The sequence below is a fragment of the Vicugna pacos genome, chromosome 25 (assembly GCF_048564905.1).
Source record: "Vicugna pacos chromosome 25, VicPac4, whole genome shotgun sequence".
Classification (NCBI taxonomy): Eukaryota; Metazoa; Chordata; class Mammalia; order Artiodactyla; family Camelidae; genus Vicugna; species Vicugna pacos.
Genome location: NC_133011.1, coordinates 5228807 through 5255194, shown reverse-complemented (window position 1 = coordinate 5255194; position 26388 = coordinate 5228807). Strand labels below are relative to the sequence as shown.

At 45.4% G+C, this 26388-nt stretch overlaps 1 protein-coding gene across 3 annotated transcripts; it reads left to right on the top strand.

Annotated features, from left to right (window-relative positions):
- The first annotated feature begins 589 nt into the window (after positions 1–589).
- On the top strand, positions 590–25302 carry GEM (GTP binding protein overexpressed in skeletal muscle). 3 transcript variants are annotated; one of them, XM_015243969.3, is made up of 5 exons: positions 590–774; positions 14313–14652; positions 21136–21212; positions 21977–22181; positions 23675–25302. In XM_015243969.3, exons 2-5 carry the CDS (start codon positions 14322–14324, stop codon positions 23950–23952), a joined length of 891 nt encoding a protein of 296 aa, XP_015099455.1. In that variant the 5' UTR covers positions 590–774; positions 14313–14321; the 3' UTR covers positions 23953–25302. The 3 variants fall into 3 exon arrangements, with proteins under 3 accessions (XP_015099455.1, XP_015099454.1, XP_006209751.1); XM_015243968.3 differs by lacking the exon at positions 590–774 and adding an exon at positions 12740–12894; XM_006209689.4 differs by lacking the exon at positions 590–774 and adding an exon at positions 13880–14067.
- Positions 25303–26388: the final 1086 nt, after the last annotated feature.

Below are 26388 nucleotides of genomic sequence, written 5' to 3'. Positions count from 1 at the left end.
TAAAGGAATAAAGCCAACTACAAAATAAGAATCAACAGAATGTTGTAATCCAATCATAAAGGACAGTCAAATGGAACCAGCACACTTTTTGAAGGCAATGTCAAAATTAGCCTCATCCAAGCTTAGTTATTTGGAGAAAACAAGTTTTCATGCCAGTGGAAGTAGCAAAAAGGGAAATATATTGACATAAGAGTAGAGGTGATCGAGATGTTAGTACCATGGTTTTAAAAAGTGTTTTAATTTTGAAATTCATCTTTCACCTAGCTGGAAAACTAATTGACTATATTTTCTAAGACTTGTGTCTTCATTTAACAACAGACTTGCAATATCTTCTGTGTATGCCAAACTTGATACTAGGTTGCAGGGAGAACAGAGCTCATTAAAATGTACCCTCACTTGTGCAGACTGGAATGAATGGTTACGGATTCTTCCCATCCCTGTGTTCTGTTTCCTTAGCAACGTGATTCCACCTTTCCTTCCACTGAGTGGTGAAGCCTTTTTTTCCAGCGTCTTGAACTTGTGACTTGTGGCTGATCTTGTGACTTGGTTTCCTCAGTAGAATGTGGTAAGAGAGACATTTGCGGGAGTTCTCAGCTATGGGAGTTCCAAGCCTTGCAGCCTCCAGACTTGCTTCCTTGGAATTCTGCGGCTGCTACGGGAAGAAGCCAGCATCCTTGGAAATGAGAGCCCACGTGGACAGCGAGAAGCCCAGCTGAGAGCCAGCACTAATTTTCAGTCACATGAGAGAGGCCATTTTGGATCATCCAGTCCCTGGTGAGTTGTTAGGGATACTTATGGCACAAGTAAGCCCAGGTGAGACGAGGAATAAAACCATCCTAGTCTAGCCCGAATCCATGGCCCATCATATCATGAGCTAGTAAATATAGCCACTAAGTTTTGGGGTGGTTTGTAACATCACAGTATATAACTGCTCCTGAAGGGTTCACTGCCTAATGAGTGTATTTCCATGGGTTTTTCATTCTAAAAGATTTACCCAGGAATTCTATATTTAGGTTTCTGAAAATTAAACTCTCTGGGTTTCTCACATTCACGTATGTGTTCTGTTTTATCCTTTTAGTCCAGATTTTCTGGATATCGTGTGCTACTTTTAAACTTTGCTGACAAGTATTTATTCAGTTTTAGATCCAGTGTTTCAAGAGAAATTCCCTTGGGTTTATGTGGAACTCCTACTTGGCAAAAGCTGTTTTATACCACAAGATGGGGTGGGGGGGACCTGCGACGGGAGGGAGGGAGGGACCTGCGATGGGACGGGCTCTAACCTGGATTTGAATTCATTGTGAGAAGTGGGGCTGTAGTTCTTCTTGGACAGGTTATTTCTTCTGAGTTCTTTTTTTAATTAAAAAAATATTTTATTTATTATTGTATTTAATTATTTTTATTTTGGCCAGAGGGAGGTAACTTAGGTTTATTTATTTCTGCTGGGGATTGAACCCAAGACCTTGTGCATGCTAAGCATGCACTCTACCACTTGAGCTGTACCATCCCTTCTCTCTTGACTTCTGATCCTGAATGTTCTAGACTCCTTTTGCTCCAATATCATTTAAAATAGAATTTACAATTCAGGGATGCAGATGAACCCCCCCAAAGAAATCTTTCTTGAGTAGCATATAGAAGAGATTGCCTTTCCATGGTTATCAATCAGATAAAATTCATCACACCCTAATGGAGTTTTCCCTAGCAAGAAGCCCCATCTGGGCTGGCACCAAATGGGAGTTTGTCTCTACTCACGCATAGGAGAGCTTCCTGGTGGCAGAGGGTCTGCTTCTTTGGTACAGGGACACGCTCCTAAATGAATGAAACTGGGCTTGTCTCCAGGAGATCCAAATATTTAGGATCTTTTGTGTAACATGGTGTGTCTGTCTTTTTCTGAAACTCCCACTGGTTCTCAGTGATATATTCTTTCCTCTTTGTGTTTGTGTGTTGCATTTCTCCCTAATTTATGGCAAGAATTGAGGCATTATAACATTTAGTATTAATTAGCTCGTATTTCTCGGTACAGAGCAGGAGAGAGAGTATACTGCCTGTCTCTACGTATTTAAATAAGCGATCTACAAAGGGTTTCACAAGCAGAATCGCAATCTTATCACCAACATCACATGGCTTTAGTCATGAAGAAGTTACGTAGCAGTTTTAATGACTTTGTGATATGTGAGCAGTTTTCCCTTTCATTTATCAGTTGCTTGCCTTATTTTACTTTAAGATTCTCAGAAGTAGGATCAGTTGACCCTTGAACACCATGGCAGTTGGGGAGGCCACTCTCTGCAGTCAAAAATATGCATGTAATTTATAGCTGGCCCTTCGTATCTTTGCTTCCTCCATATCCACAGTCCAGACCCAAGGATTCAACCAGCTGTGGGGTTTGGATCATGTTGTACTGTAATATTTACTATTGAAAAAAATCCACGTGTAAGTGGATCTGCACAGTTCAAACCTGTGTTGTTAAAGGGTCAACTGTATTTGGAAAGAATAAAGCTTATTAAAATACCAGTTGAGGGTACAATAGTACACCGAACAGCACAGTAGTGATTTTATTAAATGTATACAAAATGCTAAACTAGTTATTGTTTGGAAGTTTTAAATGCTTGTAGAGATACCAGAGGAGCTCATCTTATGTCTAGAGAGGATTTGGAGACAGGACTTGTTTTTTGTGATCATTTGTCTCTGCCTATATTGAAGAGTTCACGTATTAAGCAAAAATGTAGGATGATTAAAATCCAATTCTTCTCCAGTGCCCCTACTTGCCCCAGATGGTAAAAGCTCACAGTCCTTTTTGAGGAAAGCTGGCAGGCCCATAGTTTTTTTGAGGGGAAAGTGAGAGCAGACGATTCTTGATTCTTGGTTTCTGTTCTGTAGCCTTGTAACCCCACCACCCTGCCCACAGCTGGTGGGACCAGGGATCGGTGAACGGATGAGTTGATGACTGGCCCAAAGAGAGCTACGGGTCAGTCAAGGCGGGACGGCCAATCAAATCCAATCTACTCTTGGGGAGTGAATTCCATTCACTCGGAGAGATGCTAGCAGTAAAGTAACACAGAAGCCAAGAGACATGGAGACAGGAAGCAGAAGGCATGAAACAGGAATAGCTGTGAGTAAGAAGCCACAAGATACAAAATAAGAGAGGGGAGAACATTGGTGAGTGCAGTAGAGACTGTCAGTTCCTGGGTCACCACAAAGCCGTGCCCCAGGACAGGGAGCAACTGGAGAGATGACAAAATACCCAAAGATTAGTAACGCCTTCTGTGGTGGTGCTCAGCTCACGGCCACACTTCTCATCTGAGAACGCCCTTCTTTCACACTCAAGTCCCCTCTGTGGCAGCCATGTTTGTGTTACATAGCCCCGCCTTCCGGGCCTCAGTTGATTGGATCACGAATGGCAGTGTCATTCTCCCTGAGCCAATCAGATGCTCTTCCTTGGGGCTTTGGAACTGAGACTGAGAGATGATTTGTCTCTCTATGTGGCTGCAGCAAAGGATCATGGAGCTCTGGTGTGTGGAGAGAAAAGAAAGAAACAGATGTGCAGCAAGAAGCAGACCTGAAGGGACCATGTGGAGAGAAGGAGGGAGACAGTGTGAGAGCCTTGGTTTCTGATAGCTTTTCATTTCCAGGCTCTGACTCCTCAAAGAAATCCTGTAGGGTGTCAAGATACCTGCATTTTTTTTTTTTAAATATGGAACGCTTCACGAATTTGCGTGTCATCCTTGCGCAGGATACCTGCATTTTTAATAACATTTTTTATTTTTATTTCTTTATTTTTATTTTTAATTATTTTTGGTGGGGGGGAGATAATTAGGTTTGTTTATTTATTTATTTTTAGAGGAGGTGCTGGGGAATTGAACCCAGGACCTCATGCATGCTAAGCATGCACTCTACTGCTTGAGCTATACCCTCCCCTCAAGATACTTGCATTTTTATAATATCCAGAACTATTTAAAAAATTAACATGGCTCAAGGTAGTGTCCAGGTTTTGCAATGAAGAGTCTCAATGAAAGCCTAAAGCTAGTGTGAAGATCTGCACAAAATTTGTGTTCTCCATGAAGCTCAGCAGGGCAGCTGTCAAGATGGTTTCTTGCCTGTCTTACAATAAGTCCCCACTGGTGTGTCTCATTTTCTTGCAACCTAGAAGGGACCAGCAAACATAGCTGGAGAATCTGACATAATGGAACCAATGGAGTTAGACCTTCAAACATCAAATACCAATTTCTGTGCGAGGATACGCCTGCTATTGTCCATTCTCACTACCCTTTGCTCTGTATGTCTGTGTTCCTGGAGGGCAGAGGCTGTCTCCGTGCAATAGGAATGGGATAGCCCCATGCCCAATTTCTCAGGCTCAGGGTCCCTCTTTCCCTGTTCCAAGTCTTACTGTGATCCTGCCCATCCATGCTGAGAAGACTTGGCCTTGTTAGTGAAGAGATACTTTCGTACCAAACGTGGGTTCCAATGGTTGTAACTTTACTGAGGGCGAGGGTTGGGTTGCTTTCATTTGTGGACCTTGGAGCACCTGGCCGAATACCTAATAGGCCCTTCATCAAAAATTATCAAGTGATAGACTGAATACGTTCTTTTTCTCAATGGCAATTTGAAGGTACCAAAAACAGGATAGAAAAACCTGAAACCAAATCACCTTGTAAATGATATAATTTGAGCATGCAAGTGGATAGATGCTAATAAAATTCATTAGGGCGTTAATTATGCTGCCGGTAGCTGTGCTATGCAATTTTTCAACCCTCAGGGTGTGAATGCCCTCGTGTGGGAAACAGAAGAATGCTGGGTCTGCCTGTCATTTGCAGGGAGCTTGCTTTGCTCTACCTCTGATTGTGCTTTAATTTTGAGAGAAAAATGACCATCCCAGTTGCTGCTGGGTCTTGCATCACTCCTGTTGAATTCCCCAGGAGAAAAGACGTCACAGCTTCTTGGAGGCTTCTGCTTGTTTCACTCATCAGAGGAATGTTTATAGTTTTCATGTGAATTTTAATGGGCAGAAGCATCTGTTCCCCGTCCATCTGTGATGTTTTGTGGATATATGAGAATCCCTGTCTGAGCACAAACCATCTTTGCTGTGTATGGGATGCAAAGAAAAATAATGCAGACCAAGGACAAAGAAGAGAGGAGTGAAGAGGGAGTAGGGGGAGGTGGGAGCCGTGAATGGGTGGGTATTTGGGCCTCTCCCTGAGCCAGCTGATGGTGCTGTGTGTGGCCCGTCCCTCCCTGGTGGTCTGGCTGGTCCTGGTGGATCGCAGGCCCCCCCGCCCCTCCTCCGAGAGCACAGCCAGCGGGTCTGGTGGGCCACTTAGTTCCAGTGAATGGAGCTGCTCCTTTATAGTAATTGTGCACCCCTTGCATGGGGAAAAGCAGAAACATGCTGGCATGCCCCGCACATGTTCTGCATCCACCCCAAGTTACATATAACCCCCCAAATGCCTATATTTCCGAGTCCTTGCCATTTTTTTTTTTTAAACCTTGGAGTGCTTCCTCTTTCCCAGCCCCGTCCACATGGTGGTGCGGGAACACGCACAGAACACGTGCACACACAACCCCGCCAACTCCTCGCTGTATTTCAAACCTCAAACAGAAGTTTCCTCTGTGAGGTGCTCTCTGACCCACTCAGGCACGTAGTTCACCGCCCCCTCTTGCCGCCCCACCCTTCTGCACGCACACTCCGTGGCAGCCTGTCATGTCACTTTGCAGCGATGGTTTTGGATACGAGGGCTCTGTCTCTGAAGTCAAGCTGCTTGGCTACGAATGACAGCTCCAGCACTGGGCTGTGTGAGCCTGGGCCAGTTACTTAATATCTCTATGCCTCGGTTTCCTAATTTGTAGAATGGGGAACCTATTAATAATGACCACATATGGTTGTTGAGAAAATTAAGTGAGATGATACATGGAAATCACAGTGAAATGCTCAGCTCAGTAAAGCGCAGCTATTACTAGGACTATTAACCCCTCAGTTTTGCTTCCTAACCATATTGTGCGGGGACTGTCTGCTGTGTACCCTGTTCCTAGAGACGGGCATGGAATAGACCTTTTACATCTATTTGTTGAGTTAAATTGTCGAACTGATGGCTCCCCCTGGCTTGCTAAATCAAGTTCATGTTATCTGGAATCAGAAGTTGGGGGTCACTGGATTATGTCTCTGACTCTTGGTTTATGATTATATATCCATCCACAAAAGATTAGTACTTGTAATTACTTTTTATAATTAAGCACCAATTTCTACCTATTAGACCTAGTGGATTTTACTTAGCCTACTTTATATTATTGCCCCCTTTCTTAACATGACCATAGAATCATGAGCTTTTGTTGATTCAACTCTTTTAAGATGATCCTGATTCTTGTTTTCCATTTGAGACTAAAAATTTCACTAATTTGCTAGTGTGACCCACTCCAGACTGTTAGTACCAGCAGACATGAATTCAATTACATACTTCCTCCTAAAATTAAAAAAAATTGAAGTTTGGGTTCAAATCTCAACCTTACCACTTTCTAGCTGTGGGAACTTGGGCAAGTTAATTAAACTTTGAGTGTTTCATTTTCATCACCTGTAAAATTATGACAGTACATAGCTCGTAGGGTAGAGATATTCTGCATTCACAGAATGTGTGAAATATGTAAATATGTCAATAAATGTTATTTGGTATTGTTCTCATCATTGTTATGAGTATTATTACATTTAACGGCTCTTCTTAAATATCACTACTGTAAAGTCTTTCTCAGTCACTCTATCTGGAAGTAATCTCATTCTTTATTCAATCATCCAATATAATTATTAAATGCCAACTCTAAGCCTGGCAGCATGCTAGACATTGTCTGTGTGGAGGTAAGCAAATCAGATACGATCTCCACGTTCATGTAAGTTGGGGTTTGAGAGAGTGAAAAACCTCAGTGTGTTCTCAAAGTTCTCAACCCACTGAGATATAGATTTAGGAGACAGGTAGGTGGAGATAAAAAATAATAGCTTACTTATAACCATGTCTGAAAGGTGTTAACCACCCATGTCTTGAACACAACTGTTCATTCTTTTGGCCTTTCTAGAAAGAGTTATCAATGACGAATTCTTGGGCCACTGTAATTTGCTAAATTAAGGCTTTAGCCTTAGGCTGGGTTTGACTCCTTGGGTTACGCAGTGTCATTGATTTTTCTGTTGCTGAAGGAAGGAACCTCAGGGAAAACATCGTGTTGGTTGGGAAACCAAATGTTCATTGGGCCAAAGCTTTTAATGCAGCTTTGGGGTAATGCTTTGATGGATATGGTAATTTCTGGACAAAGGAACACCAAATTTTGTGCTCCTTGAGGACAGGAACCTGGTCCTATATAACTCTGTGTCTCTGGAACTTAGGATGTTGTTTAGTAATATTGAGTAACAAGTGCTCAGTATTTACTTAGCTCACATTGCTGAACAACAACTTAGTTGAACACAAAATTCCAGTTTGACAGTTATTTTCACTCAGTACTTTGATCTTAGTGTGTGACTATCTACTTGTTTCTTGGTTGTATTTGAGAAGTCTGGTGTCTAATTATCTAACTGTCATTCTTCTCTTCCAAGGGGTAATCTCTGTTTTGAAGTTGGAATGTATTTTTCTCATCCATGTTCTCTTACTTTTACTAAATGTATTTAACTATAGAATAGGGACTTGGGGTTTTAAAAATTATATAAATTATTGCTCTGTAGATATTCTAAAATTTGCTTTTTCAAGTCATCATTATAGTCTCAATATTTATCCATGTTGATACAAGTAGATCTACTTCATTCATTTTCACTGCTATGTAGTATTTCATTGTAAAATACTGCACCATGCATTTATTCATTGATGATCATTAGGTGGTTTCTGATTGTTGCTATCACAACCAGTGCTTTAATGAGCATCCTTGTGTCTGTCTCCTGTGTAATATACAAGATGCACATTGAGAAGTAGAATCACTGGATCACCAAGGATGCTCCCATCTTGGATGTTGATGGTTGATCTCCAAAGTGGCCATACCAATTCACACTCCCACCAGCAGGGCATGAGAAACCCCCCTTTCCTCACATTTCCATCAACCTTGGTGTTATGAGACTTCTGAATGGGTGTGTACTTGACCCTTACTTGATATGTTGTCTCCAGCATTGTCCTTCTCTTTTTACAGATGAGAAAACTGAGGCTACATAATGGCAAGCTCAGAGAAAGAATGTGTGAATGAATGAATGAGAATATGGTCATACTTTATTTGTGAATGATTCTTTCTTTTTCAGAATAAAAGTTCCATGACTGTAAGTAAGTACCTTATCCCCAGCCCTTAGAACAGAATCCAATAAAAGGCAAATGCTCGGTCATTGCTGTAATGAATGGAGGAGTCTGGGCAGACAATATTGCTTTCTTCAGGAGCCTCCCCTCGGCTCTTGGAGATACATTTTGCTCTTACCCTGCAGGGTTTTAGAAGGAATGGCAAAGGCTCCTGTAGCAGGCTGGGCTAATGGAGGGGAGGAAGGGTGACAGCTAAGAATTTTTTCAGTGGAAAATTAAATCTGCTCAGCGGGAGTCTGATGAGAAACTGGGGCCAGCCTGAAGGAGGATGCAGCTGGAGGCAGTGTCCGTCTGGCTCCCACAGGCCTCTAGATGTTGAGAGGTTATTCTTAGCCATCTTTTCTTCAGTCTTTATTTTCTCATCATCAGGGCTCTCTTGACTTTGCAATTGAAGCTTTCCCCCCACCTTCTGTAAAGCAATGATTTTCCATATAGCAATTCTTTCCTTCTTTCGACTTCCCAAAGTGGGTGGGAGGTTCTTTTTGCACTCAGACACTTTGCACACTGCCTCCCACCCAGCTCCTCCCAGGGCTTTTGTGCCTGGTGTAGACCTATGATGTGTCCCGGGTATTTGACCCCAGATCCTTGTTTGTTTACAAAGAACTTAACCACACTGCTCTCCTTGCTAATTATTTTTTTTCCCTAGCAACATCAATAGTGGTACATTTCCCCCCTACCTCCCTCTGCCTTGTGTGTCCTGAATTCTGCTGGATTGATTTAACTTGAGCCTTAAGAGGTAGCAAAACCGAGGGCAGGTGGCCAAGCTCCAAGTTTTGGCTCCTGCGTCATCATCATAATCACTTGCCCTGACACGGGGCTCTGTGATTAATAAATCCCCCCACACTCGGTAGCTCTTTAGTGCTCAGAGCAGAAGCGAAGAAGCCCAGGCCTCTGGAGTTCGGTGACATCCCCAGGATCATGTGGTTAGGAAGAGGAAAGGCCTAGGTTAGAACTTGCTTTTCTTGCTAAATCCCCTATCTCTTCTTTCAACCTTTGCAGGGGTCACAGGGCCAGAGAGAGAATCTAAATGAGAGAAGTTGGCTGGAGCAGAAGACATTAGGGACTAGTGAGGACTACGGGAATGAGAGAACATGCTTTGCCTAAAGGATTCAAAATGCCAAGCATTTAAAAAGCAGATGGGGGGAGGGTATAGCTCAAGTGGTAGAGCGCATGCTTACCATGAGCAAGGTCCTGGTTCAATCCCCAGAACCTCCTTTAAAAATAGAAAAGTAAATAAACCTAATTACCTCCCTCCTCCCCCACAAAATAATAAAATTAAAAAAAGTTTTTTAAAGCAATAAAAAACCACATTTATTTGACCAGCTATTCAGTGCCCAGCCTATAACCTCCCTTTGTTGGTGGTAGAAGTGGGTGGAGTCAACTTTACCGCTGAGAAGCGCTGACTTGGTGGCATGAGTAAGCGTGACCTTGGCTGCAGGAAGTCTCTGGTGTAGATGAGGGAGTGTGGTGTGGTAAAGACTGAGTAATTCTCTTGCCTCTGCAGACCCAAGGCCCTGAGCTCGCCCATCACCTGTATCACCTTCCCTAGAGCCTTCAAGGGGTGAGATTCCGAGCAGTGACACTGATGGTTGGGCAACTGCCCAAGGCCCCGGCCCCCAACCCTGGCCAGAGTTCCCTCCTCTGTCCCCACCTCTCCCTCCCACTCTCACCCCTCTTTGAAATCATGGGGCTTGGTTGTTCAGGTCCCTATGCGGAGACAAAGAGTGACAGTGACAGAGACAGAGAGGTAGGCCCCCAAGGGAACCCCAAGTTCACCTTCTATCCAGGGCATAGGACCTGGAGAAAAGAGAAGAGAAGAGTGTGATTCATGCCTTTTAGTAGAGAAAGCTTCCCCATCAGTAAAATGTGGCCCAATGAAGGTCCTGGGCTTTGGCCAATCAAATAAAAATGGCTTCTCTTTTGAGGGGGGTGGGCTGAAGTGGGCCCAGCATGGAAATGAGGTTGATGTGTCTCCCCTGCTCACATCAGTGGTTAAGACCATGGCCCCGGAGAGTACAGCTCTGCTACCTACTGGTTCTGTGACCTTGAACAAGTTTTCCCCCACATTCTTCAGCATCTTGGTCCAGGAAACACGGGTGGATGCAGTGGTGATGAGGACTAGCTGAGATAAGAGATGCATGTCGTTGAGTAGATGCTAGGAGTTGTCTTAGTTTGGAGTTCTACCTCGTAGCCCACTGAAACCCGAGGAAGCCCTCAGATGCCAGCAGAACAATTCAGAGGACAAGAAATTACAATATTCTGCCAACTTTTCTTCTTCAGAACTTGCCACTTGCCCGAAGGCCCTGATTCCACCTTTTTCCCTCCAGCCCTATTCCCTCAGATGGTCCCTGTGCATCCTGGACAAGGTAGCGGGGATATGGTTTGGTTCCCAAATGTGCTTTTTGCTAAGTGTCTCTGTGACTTTTGTCTCACTATTCACTCCCCCTTAACGGCCATTCAGTTGCAACTGTTCCTAGCTAGTGGTTTTTTCATCTGGCTTCTTGTGGGACAGAAAATTTAAGAAGGCAGCTTCTATTAGTCAAAGACAATAGTGCTGTCCTTAACCCAATCAGTCGTGGACTGAAGGCACCCCCCACCTCATCTTTTAGGATTGGGCAAAAGAAGAATTGAGAGGCTAGATGTATACTTATAAACTCCGATTTATTCTTATTTCTTACTCCACATAATGTTTCTGTTCAGACCAGTTGACAGAGTAGGAGGCCCAGTATGGAAAAAGCATGGATAATTCTGAAACACATGTGACATGTGTTTTAGCATGGAGTCAGCAGTGTACTTTTAGACGATCTCCTTCTGTCCCTCTCTTGCTCTCTCTGTGCCTCCTCGATCCCCCATATCTGTAGCCATCTCTCTCCTGGCTAAGCCCAGAAGAAAAACTCGATGGAAATAAAGGAAGTTACGACACCCAGATTCTAATTTCAGCTATGCCATTTACTAACTGAGTGGTAGTCACTCCTCTGGACATCAGCTTCCAATTATGTATAAAATAATATTAGGTTGCGGCCAGAGCACTTGAGACTAAAAGAGCTCTGAGTTTTCATCACTCTGTGGTCCCACCTTTGCCAACTTGGGGCCTGGCACGCCTCAGCAGCTGGCCAGTGGGATAATCCCCCAAGCGGATAAGTGTTGCAGGACACCCGAGAATGGCCCCCATTCACAGCACAGTCCAGCCACTCAAATAGATGCTGGTGCCTCTGGCTATTTTCCAATGCCATCAGCCAACACACAGATGAGGCTGGCTGGAAAAATGGATGGATGCGTTGGAAAGGCCAGTGTCATCTCCAAACACAGCGTCTGGGAAATGCCCATGTCCCCAGAAAGAGGTCACTGAAACCCTTCAGCTGGTGGTGCAGTGCAAAGCGCTGGGCAAGCCAGGCTTTGAATCCTTATGAGAGCTGTGTGACCTTGGGCAAGCTCTCTGGCTTGTTTATCATCTTCTCCTGCATGGAATGGGGGTAGCAGTATATCCACCTGGCAGAACGGTAGTAAAGTCAGATCCTGCAGAGGCCTAACAGTACCGCCTGAGTATGGGGACTCAGAGGTACTCCGTTAACGGTAATAGAAATGGCTGTGGTTATTATTATTATCCTGTGACCTTTACTCACAGGAATCACTGGGGGACTTGGGCCCTAATGTCTGGCTCAGGGCTCCTCCCACGGCTGGAGGCACTGGCTCCATGCCCAGGCCAAGCCGTGCCAGGAAGCCTGGTACAGAGATGCTTGCCCGTAGGGATGGTGATTAAACTCCCTGACTGGGGAGCCTCGGCAGCCCAGCCCAGAGCGGGAGGGAGGAGCAGCGGCAACATTTAGCACAATCTGCTTGGATCCTTAATTATTTTTCAAGACTTTTTCAAGATCTTGTGCCCTTTCCTCACCTGTGCCTGTCGGAGAAGGGAAACCAAGCGGTGTCGGGCTCCCCTCTTCTTCCAAAGAGAAGGTGACAGGAGCAGGCAGAGGCTGTTTTCCTTGCAGGAGATGCGGCTAACACAAGCCCTGGACACTCAAGGTGACGGCAGCCCCATCCTAAAGGCTAAATCTCCTCTCACTCCCGGCTGATCCCTGTTTTTGTTCGTTTGTTCGTTTGTTTGTTTTGCTTTTTTGTTTTTTGTTTTGGCGAAACTGGGCTTCCAATGCAAACCTGCCTTTTCCTCCATCCTTTATCCGGACAGCTCGCAAGTGTTTTGCTGGGGAGCGCGATTGACAGGCACTCAGTGTGTTTTCTCATCTTTCTGTGTCCACCTGGTAAAAATCAAATCAAATCAAATAAAGGAGCCCGGGATTGAATGGTTGTTATTTTTCAAAAGGGGCGAGGGGGTCACATGACTGCGAGTAACTGATTTCGTGAAGTGGCTGCAACTCGGGGTTTGCTGCAGAGCCGCCCCCTCCCGGCGGGGGCGCTGACGTCACGGAAAAGCCCCGCCGCGGGCCGGCCGGGCTCGTATAAAGCGCGGGGCCGCGGCGGCTGCGGACGGCGGCGCGGGCGGCGGTACCCAGGGCGGCGGCGCGCGAGCCTCCCGCGCTCGGCGGCCCCGGCATCGCAGCGCGCGCTCGCGCACAGACCCTCGGACGCCCACCAAGTAAGCGGGGCGGCCGGGGAGGGGGCGCCTCCCGACTTCGGGGTCGGGGGTGGTGGTTGGGGAAGGGGTGGGCGTTCCCTGCCCGCAGAACTTTCTAAGTTGAGAAACGAGCCTTTGGAACGTGCGGTCTGCGCTGCGGTTTTCCGGTCGGGGACAGAGTTCAAAGTACAAAGGATGCCGTTTGCCATCAGCAGGTTCTTTAGTTCGGTTCAGTAGGAGAGTCACCTCTTCCTACAGATTGTGGTCAGAGGGCAGCCTTCAGTGATACTTCGTGCTTTTGGTGTTTGAATTCAAGTCGGCCAAGGGAGGCGATGCTTATACGATTAAAATAAAAACGGCTGGTCATCGTGGTTAGTGGCCAAAGTGCTGGGGTGTAGAGTGGGGGGTGAGTGTCGGAAGGGGTGAGTGTCGGAAGGGGTGCCTGTGCATTTCTTGCTCTCACGAGTGGGTCTTGCTGATTGAAATGAGAATGCTGCTTCTTTGTCTCAAGGACCCTGGGAGCACAGACTTCCGTGCAAGGAGAGGGAGTCTTGAGAAGGGAAAGTTGTAGCGAAGTTGTTGAAGGTTTTTTTGGGAGAGTCTTTGGGAGAGTTCTGATTTGCTTCAAGAAGGTGGAACTCTGAGTCGAAGTAAAGAACTCTCGGAGTGGACGTGGTTTAATAAGAGTGAAGCATTTTCTCTGTAAATTTGACAGGTCTGAACGTGAGCAGGTCACTTCCCTGCTGGAAGGACAAGGTTCGCGACTGGGAAGTTTTAAACACAGTATCTGTGGGTGAGAGGACAGAGCTGAGGCACAGACGTCAAACAGAAATCTCCCCCCCTAACCCCCAAATAATAGCTTATTCAGGGAGCCAGGGAGCATCAGGGCAACTTTACTAAACATGGAAGTCCCAATAAGAGCTTGTCCAGTCCACCCAGGGGGAGTGATGTCATTGTCACATGTTTCCCACTGAGGCATAAAAGCCTGCTGGATGCTGGTGCAATTAAGAGCTATGTTTAGACCAGAGCAGCTAACCTGGCTCGCTGGTCCCCAGCTGCATTAACTTGTTGCTTTTCAAGCCGTCTCTGGAGGCTGTTGGTTCCTTCTGGCTGCATCTGTGCCAGCTCTGAGTGGGGAATCCCAAGGCTTCCTTGAGGATGGAGGAAGTCCCAGGGCAGTGGGCAATGTTAACGGTAATTTTTCTCTTTCCGAACGACAGTCTTCCCGAGGAGCTGATAACTAATAGAACATGCATGTGTGTGTGTGCGCGCGCGCTCAGTTGAAAGCCTGTTGGGTTTGGGGACTGCTTCACTGGTGTTCCTTATGAGGTACTGAGGTCTCACCTCATCTAATAAAATATCACCAGTGACTGTGTTTGAGCCCCCGAGCTCGGGCTCATGCTTACTCATGCTAACATCTTGGCTGCTTTGCTCTCCAGGACCCAGCGATGACTCTGAATAACGTCACCATGCGCCAGGGCACTGTGGGCATGCAGCCGCAGCAGCAGCGCTGGAGCATCCCGGCCGATGGCAGGCATCTGACGGTCCAGAAAGAGCCCCACCCGTACAGCCAGCGCAGCCGGCACTCTGCTGCCCCTGAGGACCACTGCCGCCGGAGCTGGTCCTCCGACTCCACGGACTCAGTCATCTCCTCCGAGTCAGGGAACACCTACTACCGGGTGGTTCTCATAGGGGAGCAGGGGGTGGGCAAGTCCACTCTGGCCAACATCTTTGCGGGCGTGCATGACAGCATGGACAGCGACTGTGAAGTGCTGGGAGGTAGGTGGCCCAGCCCCAGCGGGCTTCTGTCTTCAGCAGTGGTCCAGGCAGAAGGAGTGAGCGGGTGGGTCATTTATCTGCAGAGTTGGGAACTGCGATTATGCGTTCTTGGCTCTGGCTGGAGAGCTGAGTCCCCAGAGAAGCCCTGGCATAGGCTCTCGGGACAAGAAAATTGAAATGCTCATAGCTAGAACCTGGGCCAGAAGGGGAATATCTTAGATTCCAGTTCTAAAGGGACTAGGGAGACCGGTTACAGAGGGTGGAGCTGAAGGGTCAGGATCCCACCTCTGGCGTTTCCCAGTTTGACCTGGAGCTTTTAAGAGCTCAGTGTAGATACAGCCTTTTTGCATGGAGATACCTAAAACCAACTCGATTTGAAGATCTGTTAAGATGAATTCATTAGCGGGGAGGGTATAGCTCAGTGGTAGAGCGCATGCTTAGCATACATGAGGTCCTGGGTTCAACCCCCAGTGCCTTCATGGAAAATAAATAAATGAATAATAAACATTTAAAAAAGAGATGAATTCATTAGTATCTTTACACCAATATTAAGAGTTTTTTTGAGGGCATAAAATTGTTTAAAATCTGTATTTAAAATAGCACGGTATTTTAAAAAAGTACTGAAGTATGGCAACGATGATACATGTTTGTATAGAGTCTTAGAGTTTTTCAAGACAATTTTCTTGTACAATCTTATTTAAAATACTTATTATTTGAGTCTTGCCTATTTCCAAAAGTGATTTGTGGTGACGTTATCTCAAAAGTGCATGTATCCCTCAGATACGTGTAAAGCGTGGCACTGTGTTCTGGGAATTAATATGAGGCTCCTGAGAGTTTTCATATAGTGTCTTTCGGCCACAGCTCCTGTCTTAGACAATGCCAGGGTTGCCGTGTGGCCCTATTTGCAACTGTGGAAATTGAGGAAGAACCTTCCAGTGCTCGCCCCAGTGGCATGGTCTGTCCGTATTCTCAGTTGCAACTCACAGCTGAGTCACAGACTTCCCGAGTCACAGATGCCTTAGTGATGAATTGGTTCCGTCCTCCACCTGATGTGTAGGAATCCTGCTCGTTCCTCGGGACTGTCAGCCCATTTCTACTAAATGTTTATTCTTCTAGAGTTGGGGAGTTCTCTGCTTCATGAGGCAGCTCCTGAACTGGGCTGTAAATGACGGCTTATTGTGGGAGGGGGGGTGTAGCTCAGTGGCAGAGCATGTGCTCAACATGCATAATGTCCTGGGTTCAAGCCCCAGTACCTCCACTTAAAAAAAAAAAATAAACCTAATTACCTCCCCTCACCTCATGGTGATTCACTGATGGGACATTGATTTCTCCCCTCAATTCTGAAATCTCAGGGGCAATATCTAAACAAAAATCAAGGGAGAACTCGGGTCAGCATCGTACAATTGATTTTCTCTTTCTTTGTAAAGGCTGGTGGGTGAGTGTCACTATTGGAGAAAGGGAGAAGGAACTATCTAAAATGCACATTTGCAGTGGGAAAGACACTCTATTGGGTGCATTATATTTGCTGTTTATTTTGCTCCTCACAAAATTCCTGTACTCATGAGTAAACTGAGTCCTAGGCACTTACCTAGAACCACCCTCTGGGGCAGCTGGAATTAGCACTCGAGCTTTTATCTTCATAGTTTGGTGGTGTTCTCATTCTGCCATGGATGGGGAACCTGCTCCGTATGAGGCACTGTGCTCAGTACTTCCCACAAGTATTTTGAGAATATTTTCAGAAACTGAACCAATATGGTGTTGCTATCCCTATTTGACAGGTGAAGAAACAGAAGCTTATGAAGTCAACTGACTTTCCCAGGGTGAAAAAGCTAGTCCATGGTCTGGCCAGGATTCAGAGCTAGTTGTGGTCAAACCTAAATTCTATGTTTTTAGTCCCTGGATTTAGCCTCCAAATGCTGTTCAGTACTCCAGCATGTTGGGCTGGGCACCGGTCACATCCCTGGCTCTGTACGAGGCTCTGGGATACTCAGTGATGAATGAGGCACACCATACGTACCCTCTTAGGAAAGAGCTAAGTGTCAGTGGTCATCATTCAGAGCAGGGTGAAATTAATGACTACCTTCAGAAGTACCAGGAAAGTGCTTTGGGGAATGATAGGAAGAAGAGGTCAACAGAGAGTTTTTGTTTCTTTAAGAGGGAAGAATTGAAAAAGTTAGTGGACAGTAGACTTGCAAAAATACTTGTCCATTAGAGTGCAGTGGTATGTATCCAGAGGGAGGTATCCTCGTAGGCACAGAGTATTAAGAAGATTGACCCATCCCTGAAATTTGGGAAGGCAGGCTTCTATGTTTGGGAAACTTCTTTGTTGAATGGGGTGGGGAGTTGGTAGGGAGAGTCCTTTCCTTATCGCCTCAAACAGAGAATCTGACAATAGGAAGCTTCTCAGGTGACTGATGTGTGTCCTAGTTGAGTGCCTTAATTTATGCTGTCTAGGGTTACCATACCTGTAGGTGGCTATTGAAATCATTAGTTGGCTTTTCTGTTTCCCAAGGCACTTCCCTGCATGGTTTTTTTTTCAGCATTAACCATAAGAAAAAAACTACACAATACTCGCATCATTATTTCTCCAAATAAAGGTGGATGTTGTTAAGATTATACTGCAATAATCTTATGACTCTCTGTACACATTTAGTGCCATTCATTCATTCATTCATTCATCCATTCATCCCTAAACTGTAACTGAGCATACACCATGGAGCTTGCTGAGACACTATGAGGCCACACAGGGTCATGGAGCTTCTCCCCTAAACATGCTTACAGCATATGCAATAGAGATCAGATATAAGCAACTATACATCATGGATTTACAGGATGTGATGAGTGTCTTCAGAGAGGTACAAGGGCAGTGCTGTGGAAATTCAGGAGAAAATAAACATTACTTCTGGCTGGGGCAGTCAGAAAAGGGTTCACAGAAGATTTGGTCTCTGTGCCGGACCCTGAGGACACCTGGGATTTGGAAGCCCTGATGTGGGTGAGAAGGCACTGCACGTGCGCACAGGAGGTAGGGGCTAGGGCACTGGCCTCGCAGCCTGATGTAGGTTGGACCCCAGCTTTGACACTGACTTAGCTGAGTGCTCTTGGACAAGATACTTACCCTCCTCAAGCTTCTTAGTAAAATAGGGACAGTACCCATTTCATAGGATATTAAGGGGATTGAGGGAGATGATGGCTTGTATTAGGACGTAGCACAGTGCCTGGCACATAGTAAGTACCGAGTGAATGCTAGTTCGAGCCGATTCTGAATCTATTGCTGCCTTTCCTTGGGCTTATCTTCCAACACTGGCCCTTTGATTGCTTGAAGTCCTCATCCACTTTGGCCCCTCATGGCTGGAGCCCTGGGAGACGTGCAGAGGAGACGCGAGCCACTAGAGGAGAGGCGAGAATCGCTAAGCAGGCATTCCTTCCAGGGTTCCTGGGGGTCCCGTGGGCTCTGAAAGCTGAAAGCAGCTGGGAGTTTTGGGGCCTGAGGGATGCCGGAGCCTCAGAACTTTCTAGGGGCTGCGGGAGCCGGCCCCAGTGGGCGAGAGAACTTCCCTGCAGGCTCACACACACCGCGCCTGAGTCGGCCTTGGGCAGGATGGTCCTCCAAGCACAGTGGGGCAAATGAGGAAAGACAAATCAAGGTGCACGAGTCCAGGGAAAATGGCTGCTGACCGCAGCATCCTAGAAGCTCCATCCCATGCCAGCAGGGTGCTCGCTGTTGCTGTGCAGAGCGTGAGTGCCCAGCCCCGGCTCTGATGGAGGGCACGGGGAGAACCAGGGCTTCCCCGACCAGGCTCCCGAGAAGCCTTACTAGCCAGGAGGCCTTAGCCCTGTCTCCAGCCACCCTAACTCAGGGCAAATTTCTTTCTTTCTTTCTTTTTTTTTTAAATTGTTTTTAGGCAAATTTCAAAGGACTCCTCCAGCATTTCACATTCTTTTATTCCCCCTCTTCTCACCTGATTAGCACTTGGAAAGTGAGTGACTAAGGGAGGAAGAGGGACTAACTAGAGCCTTGGTTACAGGCAGGCCCTCTCCTGTCTGGCAGGATCTCTGTGTGTGAGGAATCCTTGGGGCGCGCAGCCAGAGGTGATAATATGAACCCGGGTGCAAGGCAGACGCACAAAACAGGGCAGAGATGTATTGTTTCAGGCTCTTGGTTTTCCAACAAAGTGACTTCCAGGCAGAAGGAAGTCCAGACAGAATGATCCTGTCAGGAACCTTCCAGAACAGCAGGTCAGCTTGGCTCTACTGTTGCAGCTGGAATCTTTAGTTCCCTTTTTCTCTGGATGACATCTGGTATCTCTTAAACCAAGAGAAAATTTGAGGTTGTATTTCCCCTGAGCTATTGGAACACAGCATGTTTCTATTTGAATGACTGGAGGTTCAAGTGAATCCCTTGTGCCTGATTTTGGGTGGGGAGGGATGGACTGAGGGCTGAGAAAGTGCTGTTTTGAGTTTTCTGAGTGCAGGGAGGGCTTTCCAAGAAAAGATAAAAACTCTGAGGGAGTAAGGGGCCGTCAGCGCCCCCGCCTCCACCTCGTCTGTGCTGCTCCAGCTCTGATGACATTTCAGACGTGCCTGTCAAGGTCCTGAGGTCCCGAGGCCCCACTCTTCAGTAAACCAAATGATGCAGTCCACCGCAATCCCATTTGTGATGCATGTTGTGGATGGCAACATGATGGGAAGAATAGGTTTCCAGTCCCCGGTGGGAAACAGTTACCATGTTTAGAAGAACAAAAGCCTAAAGGATGTGGGGAAACTGACAGAGAGAAAGAACCACCCCAGGTTAATTTTCTTCTCATTTGTCCATGTGTTCCTTCCTTTCCCTCTCCTGAGTCTAGTTCCTAGATGCAGAAACATTAAACCGGGAGCATTGTTTTTATAAACCCCTCACTAGTATAAAACAGGGAATGTCCTGGGTCCTCCAGCGTCATGCTTTTCAGCTCGGATTTATCTAGAACGGGACATGGCAAGAATGGCAAGAACTGAATTCCTGCCTATGAAGAAGTGATGATAGCAGCTAACATTTAATATAACATTCAATATACAGAATCGTCACACAGCCCTAAGGCGCGGGAACTGTTATTAGTCCCATTTCACAGATGAAGCAACTGAGGCCCAGAGACCCTAAGTAAGCAGTCCAGAGCCAAATAGTTAATAAGGCATGGCATCCAGATTCAGATTCAGGTTTCCTTGTGCTCACAGCTGCAATGCTATAGTTGTCATTCATTCATTCATTTGACAAGTATTTACTGAGCGCCTACAATCTACCAGGGTGCCGGTGGATGTGGCAGTAAACAGCACAGATGCAAATCTCTGCTGTAACACTCTAGGGGGTGAGAGGGGCAGAAAATAATAAACTAAGTAAGTTAAATGGAGTCACGTTAGATGGCAATCTGCACAATGAAGTAAAGTAAAACAGGGAATGTATAAAGGATGTTGGTAGGGGAGAGGTGATGTAATTTTAAATAGACGCTCAGAGAAGGCACAGAAGGAGGTAAGGGAACAAGCCTTTGGATATTTGAAAGAACAGATTCTAGGCAAAAAGAACACAAGAAAAATGCTTTAAAAAATCATTCTGAAGATCGTAATTTTCAAATGATTAAATTTAAAACAGGAAACGGCATTGTGAAAATACAGTGGGTATGGGCTCGACTGTGTGGAGTTGATGGGAGCCCCTCTTGCACAACTCCCAGTTAACTCAGTTAATCTGCCCCTCCTTCCCCCTCCCTGCTGACTCTTTTGGACTGGAGCTGGCCCGCTGTGCGGGATTCACCCTTCCCCTCCACTCCATCTGGGCTCGAGTGCAGGGAGGAAAGTTTCCATTACCAAGGAGAGCTGGAGGCTGCACTTCTGTTCTACTTAAGATGGAAAAACAAGCCTGTTTATTCCTAGGGAACTGTATATTTTTTTCAACGAAGAAAACTTCACCGAAACAGGGATAATCTCAAGATTTTTTTCTTCCACATCTCAGAAGAGGAGAAATGCCTCTAAGCTGAAAGCTCCTGAAATTGCTAGTGAAATTCAGTAAGCACTCCGCTGAAAGGTGCTGTGGATTTCCCTGTAAGGCTTATGAGCAGGGCTTACAGTTCCAATGGGCAGTTAGTGTTTCTCAGGGCAGCATCCGTGGAACCTGAGACAAAAGTGCTAATGTGAGTTTATTCTCCTAAATGGATTTCCTATCTAAAAGGTGTAGGAATGATGAAAACGAATGCTTTTCATTTCAGGGCTTTAGTGATACACATTCAGAAGACCTAGGTGTTCTGCTTAGTAAATACGGGAGGGATATATGTATGTTGTTGATGGTGATTAAAAAATAATTTATGTTTGTGAATATTTACTCAGTTTCCTCTGTATATTTACATAATTAATGGCGTATTTAGTAAGTTTATTTTCTAGCATAATTTTCCACATGACCCTCTTATATACAAAGTGTTGCCTATTTGCCTGACTCCAATATCGCTGTTCTTTCTTTTCCAGAAGATACCTATGAGCGGACACTGATTGTTGATGGAGAAAGTGCAACAATTATACTCCTGGACATGTGGGAGAATAAGGTATGCAGGGCCTCGGCTCTGTGTGAACTCCTTCAGGGCTTGTGTTTGGTGCAAGGGAGACATTGCCCTTTTTGGTGTTCCAGATGAGGTGAACTCATTTCCTTGATTAAAAGCATTTACTTCTGAAGAACGAGACTGTGCTAAGGAACAGGTCGTTCGCAGATGAGCTCTGAATAACAAGCAAGTCGCAGTGATTTGCCCTTTGTTCTGCTCAAAAATGCGAAAAAAAGTTTTTTTGTTTTAGGGAAAGTGCCAGTGAGCGTGGATGATAATTTTAAACGACCTAAAACCACATGATGTGAAGTTGACACTCTCAGTACTAGTTTTCAACATTTGCTTTTTAAACGTTTGGGGCTTCTGAGCATCTATTCTGAACCTTCTGTTTATCAAGGACCCTCCTATGCTAATGAAAGGATGCTTAATTTCATCACTTGGGAGAGGCAAGAGTTGTTTTGGTTGCCAAGAAAGGCTCACATTTGGTAGTTTAAATAAAATTAGAAATAATGTTTGGCAAAGTCATATAATTTATCAACTCAAGCTGCAGGAGGAATTAGAAAGTAAAACTTTCTGGCGTCAGCACTGTATGAGCTAGCAGTCTTTACAGCCAGAGACATCTTGCAGACATGGAGGACTGATGCATTTTAGGGAGTCAGAATAAGTTTTCTTCCTGTCTCATATCATCAAGGGTGCTTTAGGATACATACAGAAACTGACACCTTTACCAGGCGAACCTGAGCTCATGGGAGATCTTGTCATTTCATCAGGGGGAGAATGAGTGGCTCCAAGACCACTGCATGCAAGTCGGGGATGCCTACCTGATTGTCTACTCCATCACGGACCGGGCTAGCTTCGAGAAGGCATCTGAGCTGCGAATCCAGCTTCGCAGGGCCCGGCAGACCGAGGACATTCCTATAATTTTGGTTGGCAACAAAAGCGACTTGGTGCGGTGCCGGGAAGTGTCCGTATCAGGTAAGAGGAGTGGTGCCAATTCCACAGACGCCATCTCTGGTCACCTGCACTTTCTGGCAATTGCTCTTCCCTTCCTCTTTCATGAAGCTGAAACCAGGGACTCATTAAGATGCCACAGGGAGTTTTATGCATACTCTGTAAGATTCCTGCATTCCCAGTAGATCATCTGGCCTACCCGCAGGATTCCACTCTCCCCATCCCCAGGGCTTTCCTTGGATTCCTTAGGGAAGAGGTCATGCTTAGGGGTTTGCTGGCAGTCCCCAGTCTTTTCTCCTCAGCCTTTCTGTTCTCTAAGGAGATCTCAAGAATTCCAGGAAGCGAAAGTAGCATTTTCATGTAAGAAGGATGGGAACTCTGATTTAGGGGAACTGTGAGAAAGAGTCTCACTGAGATTAAGAATTCTGCTTTGGCTGCGTCTGGTTCCTTTAGACCCTGGAAACACTCTCCCAGCCCTCACCCGTTGCCTCCTAAAAGTCAGTTAAGCAACAGTCTGATGGTGTCACATATTCTTACTTTGTCATACCTAGTTCAGGGATAATTCCTAATTGTTGAGTTGGCACCCAAGTGATTTTGGGGCCCTTAAAATTTTATTGGCCTAATACAGATTTAGTACAATGGTTAAAAAAAACAAAAAACTGCACTGCAATGCTCTGCTCAGGAGAAAAGAGCCTGTTAAAGACTTAACAGACCCAACCAGTTTGGGACTGTCTTTTAGGAAATGACTATCCACAGTAATTATTCTTTCCAACCAAAACTTGGATGCCTGGTCATCAAACACAGTGTAATATTTGAAATCAAAACTATTTCAGAAAAGTTTGTACAGTTTGCCTTAACTATACTGTACATGTGTGAAATCCTCAAATTTTTTTCAAAGTATCTCACCAAAGCTTACAAAAATTGTTTTAAGAGAGGAAAGCCAAGTTATCTTCAATTCAGAAAACTGAGAAGAAAGAGTTAAGAACATGAACTTGAGCGTGAAGCCGGTGTGGATTCACATCTGCCACTTACAGGCTATGTGAACTCCTTCAAGTTTTTACAAGACCCTCCTCCCACCCCAGTCTCATCATCTATCTGAAACACTGAGCTATACCCTCCCCCCAGGATAATGTTTTTTTAAAGATTGTTGTGGACATTTAAAATTATTTAACCCAGTTGCCAGCACAGAGTAAGTGCAATAAATTCAGGCTATGACTTTGACTATTATAATTAATATTACCACATTTGATGAAATTAGACCTTCACACAGTGCATCTGGTGGGCCAGATCTAAAGTCCATCTCCCCTGCTTCCAGGAATCTTCCTGTGAGACTCTTTGCTTCTGTTTAAGCCCCGGGAGGACATGTGTCCCAGTGGCCTCATGTCCGCATCACATGTGGGACTGACTGAGAGTTACCTCAAGGACCATTTAAAATTAGGACTCATCCTGCTTGGCTCTGTGAGTGTAGGATCATACCCCGCAGCCCCTCTGACCTTCCCCGCTCCTCTCCCCACCAGAAGGGAGAGCGTGTGCCGTGGTGTTCGACTGCAAGTTCATCGAGACCTCCGCGGCCGTCCAGCACAACGTCCGGGAGCTGTTTGAGGGCATCGTGCGGCAGGTCCGCCTCCGGCGGGACAGCAAGGAGAAGAATGAGCGGCGGCTGGCCTACCAGAAGAGGAGGGAGAGCATCCCCCGGAAGGCAAGGCGCTTCTGGGGCAAGATCGTGGCCAAAAACAACAAGAATATGGCCTTCAAGCTCAAGTCCAAGTCCTGCCATGACCTCTCTGTGCTCTAGGCACCCGAGTCACCCAGATGTCCCCCGATGGACATCACTGAAGGCCGTTGGGACCAATAATCTATATTAGATTGGATTCTTAAGTATTGTTAGATGTGGCTGGGAATTAACATGGTCGCCTGGTGGGCAACATGCCACGTGGGAAATGAAAGGTCTTTGTAAAGAGTCAGTATTTATTTACAGGAAAAGCCTGACCTTTGCTACCCGAACACCCAAGACTCATTCGAGGTCGTGGTTGGTGTTCACATGTGGTTCCTCTCTCCTTTGGCTAGTAGAGAGTTGAAGCCTACAAAAGAATGCCTAGACATTTTCGTTATTAAAATTTTGCCCAGGGTTTGGATGTGTTGATTTGAGGCCAATCAGTGGGTCATAAAGAAATATAGGAAAGCGGTCAAAGGATTTTTTCCAAGGAGGCAGAACTTCTGTCTCTCTGCCTTAGATTCGTGGAGCAAGGATTGTAGAACTGGGCTCATCACGATCGTGGTTCTTATTGCTCCATGAAGCTGTGAGAAGAAATGACGGACTTGCTGGAAAGTAAAGCTTAGCAAAACAAGTTTTGTTCAGTGCCCACAGTTGGGGATCCTGAATTTGTAGAATTGGGAACTGATACATGTACCACTAATGGGTTCAAAAATTAAATCTTTACTACTGTGTCTTAATAATTGTTTATTTAAGGGCAAAATTATTTTAATCAAATTCTATTTCGTCAAACCACCTTTCATGTTTCATTATCTTTAAAATCATAGGGCCATCATAAAAATATCTTTAAAATTGAATTGTTGAGAACGTAGAGTGCAAAATGCCAAATTTTTAAGTATAATTGAAGGTCTGGATTTTTATAAAACAGAAAACATAAGTACTTACAGTTCTTTGGGTTGACCCTTGTCTGCCACAGCTCTGCTCTATTTATTATTATTTTGCAAAATAACAACCATTTTAACATTTGATAAAGCATATTTATGAACATGTTTCTTAATAAGAAAAATGCCCATTTTATTACCATTTTCTATCTTTTTCAGAATATGCAAGTTTTTACCTATATGTCTTATAATAAAAGAAATAAAATCGTTGGAAAAAAAGGCATTTCTAAATGTTTTTTCTCTCCAAACAAGATGATTGTGACCATTTTGATAATAGCTTTTAGAGCAGGCACATTCTAAAGAAACATATCTATTGTTTTATGCCTTCTCTTCATTGGCTACTGCCCCGTCATGGTCAAGTTTTAGTGTCCCTGACATCCCTCCTTTGGAATGTGGTTCACAATAATGCAAAGGGAGTTTTGGCTGATACGTTAGGAAATATTTGGGGTCATGCATATGCTGAGTTCCAGTAAAAGCGAGATGGACCTTTTCCTTTGGTCTGGCGAATTCCTGATTCAACAGATGGGCCTTGCTTTGCCCCCCAAAGGCACATGGTCCTAAGCTTGAGTAAAGCATTAGAGGAAATTACAAAGGATTAGGCAGGAAAAAAAAAAAAAAGGAAATTGGTGATTTTCAGCCTGAGATGGAGCCAGGCAGAGCTTTAACCAAATTCTCCTCCCTGATATTAATACGATTAGACATTAATCCACGTGGCTGCTCTCCAACGGCGGTGTAGCCCTTCTGCTGGGGTGGAACTTGCCGGTGGTCCCTGCCCACATCTCTGGTTCCCAGGTGCCCCCTCTTTCCCTCTCATCTCCCTGTCTTTCTGGGTTTGTGATCAGACACACACTAATCGTGACAATCTTGAGACCTCGCATGTTGCCCAAAGCAACCCAGTTTTACAAGGTGTCTCTGCCCAGTTTTGTTGGTTCTTTCTCCTCCTTTTTCCAAGCTGAGAGCGATGGTTCCCATCTCTGCACTCTGCGTCCCATCTCTGTACCCTTGCCCTTTGCAAGGAAACAGTACAAGAAGGTGACGGGATAAAGACTGAGGTTATACAGGCCTGGGTGAATCTTGGCTGTGCCATTGAATACCAGTGCGTCTTTGGAGCCGTTAAAGAGTAAACCTTCACCATTAGTTTCTCACCTGCAAAATGGGATTGCTACTCTAACCCACCGTGTAAGGTTGTAAGCTGAACGTCTTTCGTCTGCCAGACCGTCAAGGGCTCAAGAGACGGCAGTTTTCACTGCCACTTATCTTCCCTTCTGCAGAAATTAGAGAGAGTTTTATGTCTGTCTCCCCCAGTTGCAATGGAACTCCTGAAAATCAGGGATCACTACCTTTCCTCTTTCTCTCTCTACTCTCTTCAGTGCGCTTTGCATATACTGACGCTTTCATAGCGCTTCTTTGTGAACAGGTCCTCCCAGTGGCCCCATGAAGTTGACAGGTTGTTTTACAGCAAATGAGGCCGGGGGTAAAGTGACTTGTCCCGGTTTTTTCAGATGATAAGTGTCTGGGATAAGTCTGCGGTCCAAATGTGACTCATTTCCATCTTCCAGTATCCAAACCTGTTTCC

Excerpts from the sequence above, each read along its gene's own strand:
- GEM (XM_006209689.4), top strand. The coding sequence starts at position 14,032 with ATGGAGGAAGTCCCAGGGCAGTGGGCAATGTTAACG. Across the intron at positions 14,068-14,312 it reads GGCAGTGGGCAATGTTAACG|GACCCAGCGATGACTCTGAA; the intron begins GTAATTTTTCTC and ends TTTGCTCTCCAG. Across the intron at positions 14,653-21,135 it reads CGACTGTGAAGTGCTGGGAG|AAGATACCTATGAGCGGACA; the intron begins GTAGGTGGCCCA and ends TTTCTTTTCCAG.